The 21,458-nt window shown below is 44.6% G+C and overlaps 2 protein-coding genes across 2 annotated transcripts; both read right to left on the bottom strand.

Moving 5' to 3' along the window:
• Positions 1-6,433: 6,433 nt before the first annotated feature.
• LOC123446688 lies at positions 6,434-7,755 on the bottom strand. Its single transcript, XM_045123246.1, has 4 exons — positions 7,473-7,755; positions 7,293-7,396; positions 7,040-7,205; positions 6,434-6,923 (listed from the first exon to the last, which is right to left on the bottom strand). Exons 1-4 carry the CDS (start codon positions 7,644-7,646, stop codon positions 6,570-6,572), a joined length of 798 nt encoding a protein of 265 aa, XP_044979181.1. The 5' UTR covers positions 7,647-7,755; the 3' UTR covers positions 6,434-6,569.
• A 2,360-nt stretch (positions 7,756-10,115) lies between these two features.
• On the bottom strand, positions 10,116-11,619 carry LOC123446686 (IST1 homolog). Its single transcript, XM_045123245.1, has 4 exons — positions 11,322-11,619; positions 11,111-11,214; positions 10,840-11,005; positions 10,116-10,745 (listed from the first exon to the last, which is right to left on the bottom strand). The coding sequence occupies exons 1-4, from the start codon at positions 11,493-11,495 to the stop codon at positions 10,635-10,637; spliced, it is 555 nt and encodes a 184-aa protein (XP_044979180.1). The 5' UTR covers positions 11,496-11,619; the 3' UTR covers positions 10,116-10,634.
• Between the last annotated feature and the right edge of the window lie 9,839 nt (positions 11,620-21,458).

Raw genomic sequence — 21,458 nt, 5'->3', positions numbered from 1 at the left:
TCAAGAAAAGCTCCGTTTTTAGCAACAAACACTTTGCCCTCGGATTTGAGATAGAAGGTGTACCCAACTGTCTCCTTTGGGTAACCTATGAATACACACTTTTCCGCTTTGGGTTCCAGCTTTTCAGGCTGAAGCTTTTTGACATAAGCATCACATCCCCAAACTTTAAGAAATGACAACTTCGGTCTTTTGCCATACCACAGTTCGTATGGTGTCGTCTCAACGGATTTTGATCATGCCCTATTTAAAGTGAATGCAACGGTCTCTAATGCATAACCCCAAAACGATAACGGCAAATCGGTAAGAGACATCATAGATGGAACCATTTCTAACAAAGTACGATTACGACGTTCGGACGCACCATTACGCTGTGGTGTTCCAGGCGGTGTCAATTGTGAAACAATTCCACAATGTCTTAAGTGAGCACCAAATTCGAAACTCAGACATTCACCCACACGATCAGACCGTAGGAACTTGATCTTCTTGTTACAATGATTTTCAACTTCACTCTGAAATTGCTTGAATTTCTCAAACGTTTCAGACTTGTGCTTCATCAAGTAGATATATCCAAACCTACTCAAATCGTCAGTGAAGGTGAGAAAATAACGATATCCGCCGCGCGCCTCCACACTCATTGGACCGCACACATCAGTATGTATTATTTCCAACAAGTCACTTGCACGCTCCATTGTTTCAGAGAACGGAGTCTTAGTCATCTTGCCCACGAGGCATGGTTCGCACGTGTCAAGTGAATCAAAGTCAAGTGACTCCAAAAGTCCATCGGAATGGAGTTTCTTCATGCGCTTTACACCAATATGACCTAAGCGGCAGTGCCACAAATACATGGCGCTATCATTGTTAACTCTAACTCTTTTGGTCTCAATGTTATGTATATGTGTATCATCGCTGTCAAGATTCAATATGAACAATCCTCTCACATTAGGTGCATGACCATAAAAGATATTACTCATCGAAATAGAACAACCATTATTCTCTGACTTAAACGAGCAATCGTCTCGCAATAAACAAGATCCAGATATAATGTTCATGCTTAACTCATGCACTAAATAACATTTATTTAAGTTCATAACTAATCCTGATGGTAACTGAAGTGAAACTGTGCCGACGGTGATTGCATCAACCTTGGAACCATTTCCCACGCGCATCGTCACTTCAACTTTCGCCAGCCTTCGTTTATTCCGCAGTTCCTGTTTCAAGTTGCAAATATGAGCAACAGAACCGGTATCGAATACCCAGGCACTACTACGAGAGTTGGTTAAGTACACATCAATAACAAGTATATCGAATATACCTGATTTTTCCTTGGCCGCCTTCTTATCAGCCAAATACTTGGGGCAGTTGCGCTTCCAGTGACCCAGTCCCTTGGAATAATAACACTCTGTTTTAGGATTAGGTCCAGCCTTGGGTTTCTTCGTCGGATTGGAAATAGGCTTGCCGCTCTTCTTGGAGTTACCCTTCTTGCCTTTGCCGTTTCTCTTGAAACTAGTGGTCTTATTGACCATCAACACTTGATGCTCTTTCCGGAGTTGTGACCCTACGACTTTCAGCATCGCGAATAAATCGCCGGGTGACTTGTTCATCCCTTGCATGTTATAGTTCAACACAAAGCTCTTGTAGCTTGGTGGCAGTGATTGAAGAATTCTGTCAGTGATAGACTCTTGGGGGAGTTCAACCCCCAGCTCAGCTAGACAGTTTGAGTACCCAGACATTTTGAGCACATGTTCACTAACAGACGAATTCTCCTCCATCTTGCAAGCATAGAATTTATTGGAGGTATCATACCTCTCGATCCGGGCGTTCTTCTGAAAGATAAACTTCAACTCCTGGAACATATGATATGCTCCACGACGCTCAAAGCGACGTTGAAGTCCCGGCTCTAACCCATACAAGGCTGCACATTGAACTATTGAGTAGTCCTCCTTACGTGTTAACCAAGCGTTCTTAACATCTTGGTCAGCCGTAGCGGGTGGTTCATCTCCTAGCGCATCATTAAGGACATAATCCTTCTTCCCAGCTTGCAGGAGCAACTTAAGGTTACGAGCCTAGTCTACAAAGTTGCTTCCATCATCTTTCAACTTAGCTTTCTCTAGGAACGTATTAAAATTCAGGATGAATGTCGCGTGAGCCATTGATCTACAACACAAATATTTCAAAGTGGACTTAGACTATGTTCAACATAATTAGAGTTTAACTAATCAAATTACTTGCTAAACTCCCACTCAAAAAGTACATCTCTCTAGTCATTTGAGTGGTACACGATCCAAATTCACTAACTCAAGTCCGATCATCACGTGAGTTGAGAATAGTTTCAGTGGTAAGCATCTCTATGCTAATCATATCAACTATATGATTCATGCTCGACCTTTCGGTCTCATGTGTTCTGAGGCCATGTCTGCACATGCTAGGCTCGTCAAGTTTAACCCGAGTGTTCCGCGCTTGCAACTATTTTGCACCCGTTGTATGTGAACGTCGAGTCTATCACACCCGATCATCACGTGGTGTCTCGAAACGACGAACTATAGCAACGGTGCACAGTCGGGGAGAACACAAATTCGTCTTGAAATTTTAGTGAGAGATCACCTCATAATGCTACCATCATTCTAAGCAAAATAAGGTGCATAAAAGGATTAACATCACATGCAATTCATAAGTGACATGATATGGCCATCATCTTGTGCTTCTTGATCTCCATCACTGAAGCACCGACATGATCTTCTTGTCACCGGCGCCACACCATGATCTCCATCAACGTGTCGCCATCGAGGATGTCGTGCTATCTATGCTATTACTACTAAAGCTACAACCTAGCAATATAGTAAACGCATCTGCAAACACAAACGTTAGTTCAAAGACAACCCTATGGCTCCTGCTGGTTACCATAGCATCGACGTGCAAGTCGATATTAACTATTACAACATGATCATCTCATACATTCAATATATCACATCACGTCATTGGCCATATCATATCACAAGCATACCCTGCAAAAACAAGTTAGACATCCTCTAATTTGTTGTTGCATGTTTTACGTGGCTGCTATGGGTATCTAGTATGATCGCATCTTACTTACGGAAAAACCACAACGGAGATGTGCAAATTGCTATTTAACCTCTCCAAGGACCGCCTCGGTCAAAACCAATTCAACTAAAGTTGGAGAAACCGACACCCGCCAGTCATCTTTATGCAACGAGGTTGCTTGTCAATCGATGAAACCAGTCTCTCGTAAGCGTATGAGTTATGTCGGTTTGGGCCGCTTCAATCGAACAATACCGCTGAATGAGGGCAGCAAATCGAACATCACCGTCCACAAAACCTTTCGTGTTCTACTCGAGATAACATATACGCATGAACCTAGCTCATGATGCCACTGTTGGGGAACGTTGCATGGGAAGCAAAAATTTTCCTACGCAGACGAAGACCTATCATTCTGATGTCCATCTACGAGTGGAGATTTGGATCTATGTACCCTTGTAGATCGCACAGCAGGAAGCGTTAAGAAACGTAGTTGATGTAGTGGAACGTCTTACCATCCCTCGAACCGTCCCACGAATCGTCCCGCGATCCGTCCCACGATCCGCTCCGATCTAGCGCCGAACGGATGGCACCTCCGCGTTCAGCACACATACATCTTGACGATGATCTCCTCCTTCTTGATCCAGCAAGAAAGACGGAGAAGTAGATGAGTTCTACGGCAGCGTGACGACGCTCCGGTGGTGGTGATGATCTACTCCTGCAGGGCTCCGCCCGAGCTCTGCAGAAATCCGATCTAGAGGTGAAATTGTGTGGTATAGGCTAGAGTTGCACGTGGCAAAGTTGTGTTTCAAAAAGCCCTAAACCACCATTATATATAGGAGGGAGGGGGAGGGGCTAGCCTTGAGGCACAAGGCATCAAGGGTGCGCTGGCCGCCAGGAGGAGGAGGACTCCTCCTCCAATTCGGTTTGGGAAGGAGGAGTCCTCCTCTTCCTTCCCACCTCCCTCTTTCCTTTTTCTGTTCTTTTGGTATTTTCTTTACGTGGCGCCATGGGATCCTTGGGCTGACTCCACCAGCCCACTAAGGACTTGTGGTGCCACCCTAGGGCTTGGTCTCACTCCCGGGTGGGTGGGCCCCTTCCGGTGAACACGCGGAACCTATTCGTCACTCCCGGTACACTTCGGGAATTGCCCGAAACTTTCCGGTGACCAAATGAAACCATCCTATATATCACTTTCGTTTCTGGACCATTCCGGAAACCCTCGTGACGTCCGTGATCTTATCCGGGACTCCGAACAATATTCAGTAACCACACATATAACTCAACTATATTAAAACATCATTGAACTTTAAGTGTGCAGACCTTGCGGGTTCGAGAACTATGTAGACATGCCCCGAGGCACTCCTCGGTCAATATCCAATAGCGGGACCTGGATGCCCATATTGGATCCTACATATTCTCCGAAGATCTTATCCGTGGAACCTCAGTGTCAAGGATTCATATAATCCCGTATGTCATTCCCTTTGTCCTTCGGTATGTTACTTACCCGAGATTCGATCGTCGGTATCCGCATACCTATTTCAATCTCGTTACCGGCAAGTCTGTTTACTCGTTCCGTAATACAAGATCCCGTGACTTACACTTAGTCACATTGCTTGCAAAGCTCGAGTGGGCTCCGAGATACCTCTCCGTCACACGGAGTAACAAATCCCAGTCTTGGTCCATACTAACTCAACGGACACCTTCGGAGATACCTGTAGAGCACCTTTATAGTCACCCAGTTATGTTGCGACGTTTGATGCACACAAGGTATTCCTCCGGTGCTAGTGAGTTATATGATCTCATGGTCATAGGAACAAATACTTGACACGCATAAAACAATAGCAATAAAATGACACGATCAATATGCTACGTTCATAGTTTGGGTCTAGTCCATCACATGATTCTCCTAGTGATGTGATCCAGTTATCAAGTGACAACACTTGCATATAGTCAGAAAACCTTGACTATCATTGATCAACTGGCTAGCCAACTAGAGGCTTGCTAGGGACATTGTTTTGTTTATGTATCCACGCATGTATCTATGCTTTCATTCAATACAATTATAGCATGGATAATTAACGATTATCTTTAAACAGGAAATATAATAATAACTATTTATCATTGCTTCTAGGGCATATTTCCAACAGACCAAGCGGTGGACAGGTGACCCTGAGGTCAATGACCATTAAGCAATGTGGTTTTAAATTAATTTGCCACTAGGGGTCAGCCATCGGATGTGGCTGATTGACATTTCTTTTAGATGATAGATGATTGGACTTAGTGGCGGAGCCTTTTGGGGACAATTAGGAACCCTGGCCCGCCTTCCTAGAATATTTTTTGTCAAATAAGCCTAATTAATCTACTATTTTTTCAACTTCTATAATCAACTTAGCCTTTTTTACGTCATATTCAGTCATTTGCCCCCCCCCCTAATATTTGGTTTACGCTCCGTTACTGTCTGGACTAGTCGGATATCGACATGTTATTAGATGTCTCAACTTTATACTAATTTTAAGGGAAATGTTTCCTATCAACCGAGGGATCGGTTGCGCGCGTCGACCATCTCCGCAACCGTTCGATCAACACTTAATCGTGGGGCACACAACACTCCTCATACCACACTAGTGTTTTGCAACATTTGTCGTGTTGCAAAACTACCGAGCGCAACACATGGCAGGTTGCGGAATGCCCAGTCCATCTATTTTCTCGCTGCCTCGACCCATCCGCACAGTCACCGAGCAGGGAGATGCATGTCGCGCCACCGCGCCCTACGGCGGCCGACGAGATTGTCCCACCGCGTGCCTCCCGCCTCCATGCCGGATCTATCGAATTCCTCCCCACTGACCAGATCGAGCGACGCCAACCTCGCTGTTGCTGGAGACGATAGGCCGTGCCTCCGTCCAACCCCGCTGACCAGATCTGCCAGCCGTGCCAGCCGCGGCGCCGCCCCCGATGCCGGGGCCCTCCCCTCCCCACCCTCTCGCGCCGCCAGCCGCATCATGAACATTGTAAAAATTTCTGCAACCTAACTTTGTTGCAAAAATTCCTGAAACATGACCTTTGTTACAAAAAAAATCTTTCTGCAAAAGTACCTATGTTGCAGAAAGACGAAGAAAAAAATTCCTACAACAAGCAAATTGTTTCTGAAACTCGACCGTTGTTTCAGGAATTAACGGGTCCAAAATTTATTTCTTGCAACAAAGCGAAAGTGTCTGCAACTCAGCCATCGTTTCAGGAATTATGGGGTGCCTGGCCGGAGCAGATTGAACGGCTACGCGTAGATCGGACGGTCCTACAAGTGGTGGATGTTTCGTAAACATCCGTCGGTGGATGCGTAGCATGCCCTTAATATAAAGTTATATTAAGCTTGAGATACTTATTTTGGGACGAAGGGAGTAGTATCTAAGTACACATGTGTGTATTCATGTCTATTCACAATTTGATGGGTGCACATGTACAAGTACAAATGCATTGTCCTGCCCATATCGTTACATCTTATAGCTGGATGCAGAGGAAGGCCATCTTCTCGATTCTCATGCGCAGCCGAGTCGCCACCACCTTCGGTTACGCCGGCCTATAACCTCGTCGTCTGATCCATCAGAGCTGGTAGCGATGTGCACATTATCGTTGCCTGACTCTGAACTTCCATCCATGTCGTCCTGGCACGACATTTCGCCGAGGAGGTCCTGACTGTTTGGAACGCTGTTGTTGCCCTCCTCGGTTGCTTCTTGGAGCTCAAAGAAGTCCACCAAGACATCGTCGTCGTCCTCCGTTGCTTCTGGGAGCTCGGAGAAATCCACCAAGATGTTGTTCTCCGCGGCGATCTCTTTTGTCACTTTCTTCTTCAGTTGCATGCTTGTTGTGTTTCCTGACAGCTTCCAGACCAACTGCAATGGCAACACAAACAACGCCTGTGAACTCCTAGCCGCAATTCCTCCGTCCATTTTACACTTCAGATCAATAAGGCCTGCTAGAAGTGATCAAATGTACTGGGAGTTCTTACGATGGGATCGACGATGCCGGTGCCCTCCTTGGCCGCGGCTGCAAAGTCGCCGCCGAACTTGTCTGCGAGGATGGTACGGGCAAACAGCAGCTCCTGCAGGTCGCCGCACCACCCGGCGGCGAACATGATGTTGGCTGCCGCTTCCCGTAGCTCCTCACCGCACTCCCTACAGCCCAAACAGAGTAGCCATGTTCAGAGAGCCCAAGATGAGAGAACGAAGATGAGATCAGGTGTGATGAGGCAGGGGACATACTGCGGTTTGTCTAACTGCTCAGCCTGCTCGATGAGGCGCTTGCAGTAGAGCTCTATGATGCCGAACGCCTCGAGCATGTTGTCCTCCTGGATAACCTGCTCTGCCTGCGTGCAGAAACACCAGCATCAGTAAGCCTGCGTCCAAGGTTGCCACGTCTCGCTTCATGTCGTTGGTACGCACGCGGTGGAGGGCACGGTCGAGGTGGCCGAGGACGAGGAGCTGGCTAACATCGCTGCAGGCAATGGACTTGCGAGCAAGGCGTGGCCGGCGGGCGACGGCGATGCGGGAGACGGCGAGCACGAGGAGGGACTTGAGCTTCGCTGTCTGCTTGGAGGTCTTCTGGAGGAATCCCATGACTGCCTGGATGACGTTGTCCCGGCGGTGGGTGTTGGCTTTGCTGTTCTGTTGTATTTGGTTGTATTGCCAATTGCCTAGAGCAGACGTTTTGAACTCAGATCTTGGTTGTATTGCTGGTGCTTTGCGTGGAGAGGAGGAAGGAGATGATCAGATGGGTTGCTTGTGGACTCTTGGGCAAGTCCGCCTTGGAGGGGCAAGAATTCGTAGGCTCCTGTGTTTGTGTTTTCAATTCCTGTAGTAGGATTTAACATGCCGTGACATCCAATTTATATGTTTTTGCTAATACTATAAATGTTTTTAAAATATTGTGAGCAAAAGTGAAACCTCGTTGGTTACACTCAGGAGTGTATTTTGCACGGGCAGGAGTACTTGAGTTTGCCTAAAATTCTTTAAAATCATAATATGTGCATCATCTTAGATATGACACGGGCACCTACAAAACAGTTTCAAGCAAATATAGGATCAAGTATACCCTTTTTTTTTGCGAAATAGGATCAAGTATACCCTGCAAAGAGCAAAATGTCCAGCTTGCTTTTTAACCAAATATAACCCTAACACTTATCCTTTTTTGCACATGACAATTTTGATCATATTTATGATTTTTTTAAGTGCACTAGTTTTAATATGTTTTTAGGGCACTTGACACACATTAAATTTTATATGTTTGACGTTTCCTACCTTTTTAGCGTTGTTTTTCATTTTTTTTAGAAAAGGAGGATATACCCCCGGCCTCTGCATCTGGACGATGCATGCAACAATTTTATTAATTATTCACAGAGATCATACAAAGTAATACATCAGCCTGAAGTCACCATCTAGGAAACACATGTTGCTATTCCTATCCCTTGATGAAGGTGTGCCGAATATCCGGGCCAAATACCAAACAGACATCGCACCAAATCCTAACATCTATAGCCACATGCCCCAGCCCAACCACACACTGGGACTGGATCCCATACCGGTCCGAGGCAGCCTCCACCATCTTTCACCGGTCCGAGGCAGCCTCCACCATATTGCACCGGTCCATTTCCAGAGCTAGAACAGACGCATCTTCCTTGCTAGGTCTGCCGTCGACGCCACCATGGCGTCAGACAACGCCACCATCCTACACGTGTCCGTCCACACACGCCTGTCGCCGAACCACCGCAGCGCCATGCTGCCGGGATCCACCATCGGGCTCGCGGTAGAACAAACACCGCTCCTCCTCTTGTCCCGTTCATCCAACACGTACTCCAAAACGATGCCCTTAGGAGGGAAACGACATCGAAGATGCTATCATCGTCCGATCCAGTAGATCCAGATCTGGGATTTCTCTCGGGGCATCACGAACAGGGTGCCACGATCTGCAACAACGATGCCTCGAGATGGTCATGACGTCGTAGACGCCGCCATCGTCCGCCATAACCGAAGTCGGCGCGGTTTTCATCGGAGGTCGCGTCCCCCCCGATCTCGCGGTTGGGTGGGACCGAAGGGGGCTCACCGTGTAGACGAGGACCACCATCGGCACGCCGACAGGGGGCCTCCAGCCGCCCCTCACTGATCCTCCTCGCGCCACCAGCCGACCAAGGTCAAATCGTGACGGATCTGGACAGGACACGCCAGATCCGCAACCCTCGATGCCAGCCAATGGGCGCGGCAGCCACCCTCGCTGGATGGAGTGCCGCCACCGCCACCATCCAAGTCAGACGACAGCCGGCCATGGAGGCCTCAAATGCCGCCGCGCAGCAGGGACGCCGCCCTGACTGCCGCCCCCGTCCTCCCCGCGCGCGACAGCCCCTCCGCCTCACAGGGGATTCGTGGCTACCACCCCCCTCGCTCTAAGGCGCAGGGCCCGCCGCCACCGCGGCCCTTGCCGACGGCAGCGGCGGCCGGGGAAGGAAAAGGGGAGTCTGGCGGCTAGGGTTTCGGGTCCCCTCGCGTTGTTTTTCATTTAGTTGAGAGAAGTAAAAGAATGCGTGATCAAGGTGAATATAACTAACATCACAATGAAAAAAAAAACTAAAGCTATTAGAAGGAGAGGAAGGGAGGGGGAAATATACTTATAGAGCAAGCTATCTACTTTCTCGGTTCCTAAATACAAGTCTTTTTAAACATTTCATTATGATCTACAAATATATATAGATATACTTTAGAGTATAGATACATTTATTTTGCTTCGTATGTAGTTCATAATGAAATATTTAAAAAAACTTATACTATTTAGGAACGGAGTGAGCAGATAGGAAGAAACAGAGCTCGACAATCATATGTTTCATTTTTTATCAAAATTCAACCCAGATGAAGAGGGCCTTCAACTTCCATCATCATCTAATCAAAGCAAGGGCAGATGCCTTGAGCATAGGTTGCCTGGTTGCCGTCCGACAACACCCCTTGCAAAGAGGGGGAGGTTGTCGTATGTGAACGTGTTGATCCAAAATGTTTTTAACTTATCAAGATTCATCCTTCCAGCCGATTGCGACAACCAAATTAGATGCGAAAGAACTTCCAAATTTCATAATCGAAGTCTAAGAGTGAAATACAGTTGTGTCTCGTGGCCGACGCGGGTTTGAGCCTCAGTTCGGACGTTGTATCTCACATTCTCCTCTTAATTAAAAACCCGTAGGGGCTTCTCCCCCCTACCGGTCTAGTTTTAAAGAGTGAAATATATACTTGTCTTCCCTTCTCTTGTACACACAATGAGCCATAGTTCTCCATGACCATCCTCCGATACTAATTTTGAACCTACACATAGCAGTTACATTTTGGGCCAGGTGCAGAGGAAGAACTTTGTCTCCTCGTGCGCACTGAAGCTATCGCCATCTTCGGCTTCAGCGGCCTATCATCCGATCCATCAGAGTTGAAAATGCTTGAGGCATTGTCATCGTCACTCTAGTCCAAATGCGTTCATCCTGTCAAAAGCGACGACGGCCATCGTCTGGCTCTGGACATGTACCCATGAGTCCAACACGACAATCTCCTGACCGTGCAGAACATCGCCACCATTGCTTATGGGGACTTGGACAAATCCACCGAGATATTGTTCTCTGCGGCGATCTCTTTGATCACCTTCTTCTTCAGGCTAATGCTTGTCGTGTCTCCGGATAACTTCCACACCAGCTGCAATGGCAACGCAAGTCATGCATGTGACTGTTACCTTTCCTCTACAAGTCCAAATTAATGGACGCCTAGAAATGGAGACTATAACTTTTACCATCGGGTTGACGACCGCGGTGCCCATCTTGGCGTCGGCAGTGAAATCGTGACCGAACTTGTCCGTGAGGATCTTGCGTGCAGACTGCAGCTCCGGCAGGTCGCTGCACCACTTGGCGGCGAATATGATGCCGGCAGCCGCTTCCTTTACCTCCTCACTGCATTCCCTGTATGACCCAAAACATTAACCAATGAAGTGACCACGTACAAGCCAGAGACCAGGCTGCGAAAGGGGAGGAGAAGAAATTTCTGGGTGTGATCGAGAGGCGTACTTGGGCTTGTCTAGCTGAGCAGCTTTCTTGACGAGGCACTTGCAGTAGAGCTCTATGATGCCGAGCGCCTCCAGCATGCTGTCCTCCTTTATGACCTGCTCTACCTGCGCAGAGAAAAAAGTTAGCATCGGTAAAAACGAAAATGTAAGATCGCTAGAAGAATAACATGTTCAGAATTTCAGATGCTTAGAGGCCATATGTAGGCACGCACTCGCTGGAGAGCGCGGTCGGTTTGGCCGAGGGAGAGGAGCTGGCAGACATCGCTGGAAGCAATGGACTTGCGAGCAAGGCGCGGCTTGCGGGCGATGGCTACACGGGAGACGGTGAGCTCGAGAAGGGACTTGAGCTTGCCGGTCTGCTTGGAGAACTTCCTGAAGAATCCCATGGCTGGTGATCTGCTCTTTCCGGAGTTCCTTTAGGTGCTGGAGTTTTTGACAGGACCAACGACGCGCCGACCGGCGGTCGGCGGCGGTATCGTTGGTCCTTGGCGTGGATGAGTGGTATGGGGAAGGGGAGGAGGAGCTGAGTTCTTCGGAGGAACACATGTTTTCTAGGGCAGTGTTTGTCTGTTTTTGGAAGTCTAATTTCGGTGCACAGGCTGTTAGTTCGGTTACAAAACGAACTTCTTTCATATTTGGACTATGAGGGCTGGACGTGCACATAATAAGGAGCAGAACGTGTAAGGAAGTTCTGTTAATCGAAACGTGGAAAAGAATTTCTATTAGACAAGATGTCTTCTCCTGCTTGACCCTTTAAGGATTTTCGAATCGTTTTTTTATAAAATTATCTATATCTATACTACTAATAAACAATCCAACAAGAATTATACTACGGCCACCCCATGAAACGCCCCACAGAAAAGAACAATCAATCAGCACCCCACGATTAATCCCACAGATGTTAATCTAACAGCCCACGTTAATCCACCGTCTGCTGTGTGTACTTAGCAATTACAATGGGCTGACCATACTCCACCAACTAAACTTCCAATCAGGCAACAAAAAAAATAGAGGAGATATTGCACAACAACGTGCCCTGTAATCACGGGATTGTCATCACGACTGGCTGGCCGTCGCCATCGCCACCACCAGTCCGCAGGTAATCCCATCGTCGCGTAGGTCGCCTGCGACAACACCTCCCGCTGCTCCGGCGTTGTTCCGCCCACGACTCTCCCCCGCCGGCGAAAACGGTCAGCAGCTCAGATCCCCTCCCCTCCCGCCCCCCATCGCGATTCTCAAGGGACTCCATTATTGTTGTGAATCGCAGCAAGTAAACTGGATCATATCCCCATCATGTGATACAGGCCCGGCTGGGGAGGCACACCCATGCCAGGTCCTCCCATACCACGCACTGTCACGTTATGCAACAGTTGTAGAACGTCCCATCTTTGAGCATGTCAGGGAGGCAACTATGCAGTGCAACATAGGCCCTGTGAGGGAAGAAAAAAAATCAGCACATGGAAACATAGATGTAAAATCAACGTGTCTTCAGCACATGTGAAGATAGATGTAAATTCAACATGGTTTTGTGACTGTTGAAAGACACGGTATATGCCTTCCAGGCTCATGCTATTCTCTCTATATAATATAGGGTGTACTTATTGTCATATATGTTACTTATTCTTGTTATTTTTTGCTGATCTATGCATGCTATGGAACCATCTTTTGCTGTTGTGTAGAGCTAATAAAACAGGAAACTTGCTGAGCATGAAGCATCAACCCAATGAAGCAGATGTAACTTGCTGAATTTTTTATGTAGAGCCATCATATCAATGATGCAAAAATCGCTATCACAATCCCATAGGTTCAAACATCAACGCAAGATTTCATAGGTTGCAACTACCCTGATCTGACAGGTTACAAACTCAGTAATATATGAGAGGTTGAAATAGTAGGCCATTCATCAGCAGGATTTAAAAAGATCAAGTCTTCTCAATCAGGCCACCATACTAATATTTATGTTTGGTATCTTAAGATGACAATGAGGATAACCCAGATGAGGATTTTGCTGACAATGAAGGACATGTAACACAATCCAGGAAATTTGTAACTGCAAGGGAATACTATTGCTTCAAGCTACAAAGTCAGGAGGAAGCTTTTTAACATAGTCTTCTTCCAGGGGCGCCTTTTCCAACAATGGGCTGTTGACATGTATATTAAGATCGAGACTATGCGGCTTGACTGATACTCAAAGCCGGAAAATCAGAAGGTCATTCGCGCTGACATGTACCAGGTAATGTGCTTCTATTTGTTGTAATTCATAAAAATATAACTATGTGGTGGATGTTCCCTGCTTTGAGTATAACCTGGATTGCTATTACAGGGTCTTGTTGACACCGTCGTTGCCGGTGAGTCGTGCGGTGATCGAATTGGCAAAAGAATCGTGCTTCCACGGACATTTCCTGGTGGTCGTGACATGCAGCGTAGGTTCTTGGATGCTATGGCAATAGTGCAGCGGTCTGGTAAACCCGATTATTTTATCACGATAACTTGCAATCCATATTGGGATGAGATAACCGAGGAACTGTTGCCTGGACAAATGCCGCAAGACCGCCCAGACCTGGTTGCAAGAGTATACAGTGCTAAACAGCGAGATATGATGGACTTATTAACTAAGGGGAAGCATTTCGGAGAAGTCGCAACCTATGTACATGTCACCGAGTTTCAAAAGCGAGGTCTCCCGCATGACCATGTACTTCTAATCATGAAAGCAAAAAGCAAGTTAGCGACTCCAGATGACTATGATCGGGTGATATGTGCAGAGATACCTGACAAAAAGAAACACCCCATTCTACATGATCTGGTCGTCAAACACATGTTGCACGGACCATGTGGTGAGTTGAAAAAAAATTGCCCATGCATGATTGATGGACGATGTCGGTTCCATTACCCCCGAGATTTTTGCAATGCCACACAACAAGGGAAAGACTCATATCCCATCTACAGGAGGAGGGACGATGGGCAGCGAATTAGGATCCGAGGAGCAGATTTGGACAATAGGTGGGTGGTCCCTTACAACCCTTCTCTGCTTATGCGATACAACTGCCACATTAATGTGGAAGCATGCTCCAGCATCAAGGCAGTCAAGTACTTGTTCAAGTACATCTATAAAGGGCATGATCGTACATCCTTTGCATGCGAGCAAGATATCATCAATGATGGTGGAATCATCAATGAAATTCGGCAATATAGGGATGCACGCTATGTATCTCCTCCAGAGGCTATATACAGGATTTTTCATTTTAAACTGTTTGGTGTCAGTCCATCTGTGCTACAACTCCAGCTTCATTTGCCAAATATGCACACATTTGCATTTAAAGCTTGTGAAAATCTGGAAGATGTTGTAGCACAACCGTCTTCTTCCAAGTCCATGCTTACAGAATACTTTGAGATGAACCGGAAGTTTCCAGTAGCACGGAACTTATTGTACAGAGAGTTTCCAAAACATTACAGATGGATACCTGGAAAAAAGAAGTGGCAGAATAGAAAACTAAGAGATTACAGATTGGAAGACTTGTGTATGCACACCCTGCTGAAGGAGAAAGATACTACTTGCGTGTGCTCCTAAGTCATGTCCGAGGTGCCACTTCATTCGATGATTTGAAAACTGTAAATGGCAATCCATGCAGTTCGTTCAGGGAGGCATGTGAGCACTTAGGCCTGACTGAGCACGATAGAACTCTCGATGATTGCATGACGGAGGCAGCCACATTTCAGATGCCTTCTGCCCTGAGACGGTTATTTGCGACTATATTGGTGTTTTGTGAGGTAACAGAAATCCGACACCTATGGGAAAAACATCTAGCATCCATGTGTGAGGATTTCCGTCGTAATCAATCCAATGATGCAGCAATTGAGTAGATGGTCCTCAGAGATATTAGGGAAATTTTGCAATCAATGGGGAAGGATATTGCAGGCTATGGACTTCCGGATTTGCTTGACACTGATGGTTCTGATGGACCCCCTCAAAATCTCAAAACATCGAATACATCATCAGATGTTGAGTTCATCTCACAGTCATATATCCTTTCACCGTCTGTCAACCCAACAAACGATGACTTAATAGACGAACTGTGCTTGTTCATCAATATGGTTGATGATGACGCTTTACTAGAGTAAGCCATGTTCTTTTAGTTCATCGCTACTGTCTAATAAATTACTCTGATGTCATTATAATTGACAAAATTTTGATTCTACAGGAGCGAATGGGTGAAAAGCTCTAATCCTTACCCTATCAGCTTAAAGTTGAGACAAATAAAAAAAATACTAAACAATGATGAATATATGGATATTGATTGCTTTAACATGGCTGTGCGGATACGAGCGCACCACGAAGTCCAACTTCTGAGAGACATTCCATCTCACTACATGGATCTAAACTTTTGTGTAAGTTACTATAATTGCGTTTTACATTTTCTTTTCCTCATAGAACTATTGTTTTCTTATTTCTATTTTAGTCCATGTTCCACTATGCACGAGACCCAAGTCATCATGAAAATATGGACAGTGCTACGTTTAAACGATTGTTTCATAGCTGGCCTGGCAGCAATGAGTATCATATCTGAGAGTGTGATATGGTAAGATTTTAATTTTTCATTTCTAAGAGTGGTTTATTTGGTTTAAATTAACATGAAAGGTATTTATAAATGTATGCATCATTGCAGATTTTATTGCCTTGGGATATTTTTGGATTGTTTCTATTGTTTGTCTTGGATCAAGATAAAAAGTTATCTCAATTTTTGATCCGATACCAATACCTACTTTGGGAAAGAATATACTTAAAATAGTGGTCAGTAACCTAAACCTCGCACTCCAAGTTGCAAACCCTGCATTCAAGGACGACATCTCCAAATGGGAACGTATAGTTCTGGTTGTTCCAACAAACTCACACTGGTATGAATCTTTTTAATGCATTATAATATTAAATAATTCATTCATTCAACGCACATTATGTGTTTATTTCATACATGCAGTGCCTTGTCGGGGTATTTGGTTTTTAAGTACATGCACTCATTGTGCGATGGAAAGCTATATTTTCCTGTACCCCGGGTGAGTATTTACACCGTGCTTATTTGTATACACATTGCACATACAAACTTGTTATAACAATGTTGTCTAATGCATATGTACGACTGTTTTGAACTGAGGAAGCGATTTTTGGTGCATATTTTAAAGTATGAAGAAAATGAATCTAAAAACAATATCCCATACACTGAAGGAAGCATCATAGATCGCATCTATAGATGGACTTTCATTGCTTGAAAAGATGAACCATCAAGACGTGCTTAGTCCTGATTTTTAAAACATATTTCTGTAACAATTATTGTGTGGTCATTAATTTTGTGCGGAGACATGTTTTCAGATCGTATGTTACGCACGTTCTCATATTGTTTTAAATAAAGGTCATATTGTTTTATATAAGACACCGATAAATTGCTCGATAAAAAAACTCAAATATGTTTTACTATTGATTATTATAGGTGTGTTGGAACACAAATATGTCACAATTTTGAAAATACAATTTGAGTGACATAAAAACATTTTGTACCCGTCTGAAAAAATCAGAAATTATTTTAGGGATCATCTTCTATAAATCAACAGTAATTAGTACTAAGTTAATGAAGGATTTATTAATTTGAGTTGGGTCAATCAACAGTAATTAGTACTAAGTTGACTACTATATAGTAGTGCCAAAACAGAGAGACAGAGGGCATGATTAACTCCTTTTCCAAACCTTGTCTAGCCTTCATCATTGCCACTAAGAATCAGCTGAAGGAAGTCGGTGCTTTCGTCCATTGCTGCAATGACAGAATAAGGAGAATATCAGCACATTCATATACCACATAGTAAGATAAAGAACTGGATAACATGATAAAGGCAAGCATCTAAATGCGTATATGTAGCTACCCGACTCAAGACGAGTCAAGCCTCTGTGTTTCTGTGCCATCCCTGGATCAGTATGCTGGCACACACAGTACATCAATGTATATATCAAAGTGCAATCACATGTAAATAGCGTAAAACTGATATATACCTTAACTATTTCAGCGGAAGCGATCAAGGGAGTGGAGTCCCAATAAACACCAACGGCAAGTTGAGTGTAGACCGTAACCCTGAATCGTACTCTTACTCGTCGAAGAAAAATATCTGCAACATAAGACGTTGCAGCCGTGTAGGTCAGCATATTGAATATGCCGGCAAGTCACATATGAGAGGGGGTAAAATAATAATCAACTATCTCTACATGCATATATGGCAGGTGGGGCTATAAGTTTTTAGCGAAAAGCAAGTATTCTCCTACATCAAGAGGGGCTAAAAGCAAAAATGTTACTACAAAGGTTGGTTGTTAACGAGATGGTTCCGCCAACCAGTTCTCGTACCCGAGTTGTCAATAATTACCCTCATCAAATATATATAATGGTGATGAGAAATCCAGATAACTTCAGTTCCTTTGGCTCAAGTTGTCCATGACCGTGGACACGGCTAATCGATTAGGTTTGAGTACTTTGCAGAGTTTTGCACACGTTCCCCACAAGATTTGATCGCCTCCGTGTATGTCCTCGCACTTCAGGGTGTTTGAAGACCGGATGATCAAAACATGGTCTTTCAACGGGTCCCTCTGAATCTCTTTCGGTGCCCATCCATTCCTACCGTTCTTCTACATCTGCTAGCACCGCCTGTCCAGAGTCGCCGCGTTGTCCAACCAAGCCAGAGCCCATAATGACTTGTGGCTGTGCAGGTAAGCCTTGGGTCTTGAAAATATCCGTCCGTCTCTTTGAGCCTGGGTGAAGCTTTCCGCAGGATGACATGGCCTCTCCAGCATCCCGGGCATCCACTGGGTTCTCCAGGGAGCCGATCAACCATCCTTCACCCAGTGTTGCATTGCGTCCGAGGTCTTGAAAATCTTGTCTTAACCGGTCTTGATTATTTAATCAACCTCGCATCACTCGTGTTATGCACTCAACCGAAATCCCGTCTACTCAAGCATAGCAATATGAAATTTGTCGTCCCGGTGCCAAGTATCGGGGTTGTTGTGTGCCTACCACATGATACTACAATCTATACTAAAATGTCCAAGTACCTAAGCAGCATGCAAATGGGCATAGGATGGTAGAACTACGATGCATAAAACATAGGTGATAGTATGATCAAAGTGACTTGCCTGTGATGTTGACGAAGAAGAATTTCTCGAGAAAATAACTTGATAGACTACTCGTCACTCTCCGATGAAATCTATATAACAAACATATCATTCACATAAGCACTCATACTAGCAATCATTCTAACAATCAAAACGAAGAAGAGAGTGAAAAGGAATTCCGAAAGAAACTTCAAATAAGACTAGGGAGTCTTCTACTACGTCAAACAGTAAATGGTTTTTGTCTAACAGAAAATAATAACAAGGAACTAAGATAAAAATTTAACTAAGATAAAATAAAGTATTTTTCACAAAACTTTTTGAAAGTATTCCCAAACGGGATTTGAAACAACGGTGAAACCAATTGCAAGTTACTAAGGAACTAGAATTGATTTCATGAAAACAACTAAAAATAAAATAAAAACTTGTTGCAAAACTACTGTTTAACTAACATAAACAAAACAATAATGTTTCTGAAATAATAAAGAAAATATTTTAAAACAAAAATAGAAAAGGAATTAGCCGAAATCCTAAAAGAGGTGAAACAGAAATTGTTTCACATGAAACAGTGAGCTAAAATACTCAAACAAATCTGACATTTTTACCACTGATACATAAGATCACTAGTGATCAGTACCAAAAGGAATCAAATTAAAAGCTATTTTTAAACTCCTGTAATAGGCAAAACAAGGTTTAAACTAAATCTGATCTAACTTGTATTTGAAAATTTCAAACATAGACAAATTATATATTTTTAAAAACTACAGGAAATTTGTGAGCTACAGGACAAAGAATCACTATCATTAGACTTCGGGATCAAAAGTTGTGGCCAAAACAAAATTGAAACTTTCTGTTTTTGCAATTTAGACAGAAAAACTGAAGATAACTAGCTAACTAATAGGGGTACACGTGGCAAGTTGCTATAGGCTGCGGGTGCTGTTTGTTTCAAGACTAGGAGCAAACGGCCGAGGCTAACCAAAAACTACTGGCTAAAAGAATAAGTGAATATAAACCGCTGGTTTTCTAATCTAAACCGAAGAGTTACACTGGGATCTAATCTAGGCCTTTGAGTAAAGATCTAATGGCTATAAAACAAAAAAGAGAAATAACAGAGGGGGAGAGGAGATTACCTCGGCTGGGAGAGCTGCCCGTGGCTGTCAATGGTGGCGAGGTGGGGGTGGGGTGCCGGTGGGGTGGGGAGGGGCCGGCGGGAGGAGGAGTGGTGGAGGGGGGGGGGGCAAGGTGGGGGGCTCTCGGCAGGGGTGGGGAGGCGAGGTGGAGGTGGGGCCTGCAGGTGGGGGCCGAGGTGAAAAGCTACTGGTGCTCATGCTCCTGGCAATGGGGAAGCAGGGGGCGATGGGGAGGGTTCTGGCGAGGGGAGGAGCAGGGGGCCGAAGTGGGGGAGGTGGGGTGGCAGGGGTGCAGCGGGCTCGGCAGGGAGGAGTGGTGGAGGAGGCCGATGGAGGAGTTCTCTGGCAAGTTTTCCGGTGACAACTCCGGCGAGGGGTGCGCGAGCTAGAGGCGAGGAGAGGCGGCGGTTTCAACGGGAATGGAACGAGGAGGACGTGGGGCTTCTTATAGAGGCGACGAGAGGCGCTGGGAAGGAAAGGATTTCGCGAATCCCGGAGGTGGGGATCTCCTCTCCATGGATGGCAAGTTTCGTGTCACGTGGAGAAGAAATGGAGGTAGGAGATGATCTCCTGTTGGGCTAGAATAGGTAAGTCTTAATGGGCTAGCATGCAATTCCTAATAAAAGTGATTTCCTTCCTATTTTCAAAACTAGGAAACTAAAACGTTAAAAAGGAAATCAAATCAATTTGGAATAAAGAGTTTTTATATACTAAAATTATCAGAAAAATAAAATATAGATGATGCATTTTTCCACGGCAAAAATAAAAACTTCAGAAAAAATTATTTTCACAAAATTATCAAAAAGGTTTATTTTCTTTTGCAAATAATTTTCAAATGACCCTCTAAGTTTGAGGGTTCAAATAACTTTCAAAATGCCCGTGGGTTCGAGGGTCATGTTCCTCCGCTCTAGAATGTATTTCCCGGCATTTTGTTGCACGAAGAAAACGAATGGAAATGCAAATGAATTCAATGCAAATATCTCCGTTCAAATTCTTTGTGGTTGAAGAAGTCATGTCATCTTCTCTCGTTGCTTTTAAAAGATTGAATTTGAATTCACCGGAGAAGGGGAAAGTCATTTTATTCCCTCTCATTCAAATGTTTCGAAAAGTTTCAAATTTCACACAAGTTTCAATCACTCAGGCAAGCAACAAACAATCAATCTAATAATTATATTAACATTCCAAAATTTATAATTTTGGGATGTTACAAACTACCACACTTAAAATGAATCTCGTCCTCGAGATTCGGAGGGGCTAGAGAGAAAAGGTTAGGGTTCGGGGGTCTTCTAGCAATCCAATCTCTTGCAAAGTGGGATGCTACCCCACTTAAAATGAAGATTACTGGTCCCTCAAAATGTTTTAACGATCCTCTGGGTTTTTGCAACTGACTTCTCATAGTCTTCATATTCAATCCTTTGGTGATGCTCCCCCGTTATATTCATAATGTTTTCCATCAAAATCAAGTGCTTTTCCGTTGATATAAGCTTCTTCCGTTACTGGTCTTCTTAACTGACAGTCTCGTGGTCAATTCTAAATAACATATCGATGGTTCTCATGGTGGTCTACCATTTGTGGTTATCCTGTAGAGAGAGGGGTCTTGGTTTCATTCTCACCGTAAAATTTCCTACGTGTGACAACATGTGCCATATACTTGGGGCTTTCCTTGTACCATTCTAAGGCTTAAACAAAAGCTTCAAAGAGCGTCGTCTCTCAATATGGGTAAGTCTCTCGGATTTACCATTCCGAATAGCAAGATAAATGATAAGAGTAAGTCGTCATGGTGATCAATCCATTCCGCACCCAAATCATTTCTCTGTATAAGGTTTAGCGAATCTCGCATTCTAACACTTGGGCATCCTCACAAGCGTTGCAGAATTTCTCTTGTCCACGAACGAAGTTCGGATAATCCATTGGTTCTGCAAGCTGAACGAAACATCTACCGTATCTTCACAACTCTCAGGTTTTCGTATGCTCCTAAGAAAACGTTTGCTGATCCATCATATATCATATTCATTTCATAATCAATCCTTTATTACATCCTTTCTTTCTCCTCAAAAACTCCAATTCAAAAGTACTCTATT

Source organism: Hordeum vulgare, chromosome 4H (genome assembly GCF_904849725.1).
Source record: "Hordeum vulgare subsp. vulgare chromosome 4H, MorexV3_pseudomolecules_assembly, whole genome shotgun sequence".
Taxonomy (NCBI): domain Eukaryota; kingdom Viridiplantae; phylum Streptophyta; class Magnoliopsida; order Poales; family Poaceae; genus Hordeum; species Hordeum vulgare.
Note: the sequence above shows the minus strand (reverse complement) of the source record. Positions and strands in the feature narration are given on the sequence as shown.

What these genes read in the sequence shown, in the direction of transcription:
- LOC123446686 (XM_045123245.1), bottom strand. Translation starts at nt 11,495, where the DNA reads ATGGGATTCTTCAGGAAGTTCTCCAAGCAGACCGGCAAGCTCAAGTCC. An exon ending in GCTCAGCTAGACAAGCCCAA is followed by an intron (nt 11,006 to 11,110) that starts GTACGCCTCTCG and finishes TGGGTCATACAG; the next exon opens with GGAATGCAGTGAGGAGGTAA. An exon ending in CCGCGGTCGTCAACCCGATG is followed by an intron (nt 10,746 to 10,839) that starts GTAAAAGTTATA and finishes TTGCCATTGCAG; the next exon opens with CTGGTGTGGAAGTTATCCGG.
- LOC123446688 (XM_045123246.1), bottom strand. Translation starts at nt 7,646, where the DNA reads ATGGGATTCCTCCAGAAGACCTCCAAGCAGACAGCGAAGCTCAAGTCC. An exon ending in TCGACCGTGCCCTCCACCGC is followed by an intron (nt 7,397 to 7,472) that starts GTGCGTACCAAC and finishes TTCTGCACGCAG; the next exon opens with GCAGAGCAGGTTATCCAGGA. An exon ending in CCGGCATCGTCGATCCCATC is followed by an intron (nt 6,924 to 7,039) that starts GTAAGAACTCCC and finishes TTGCCATTGCAG; the next exon opens with TTGGTCTGGAAGCTGTCAGG.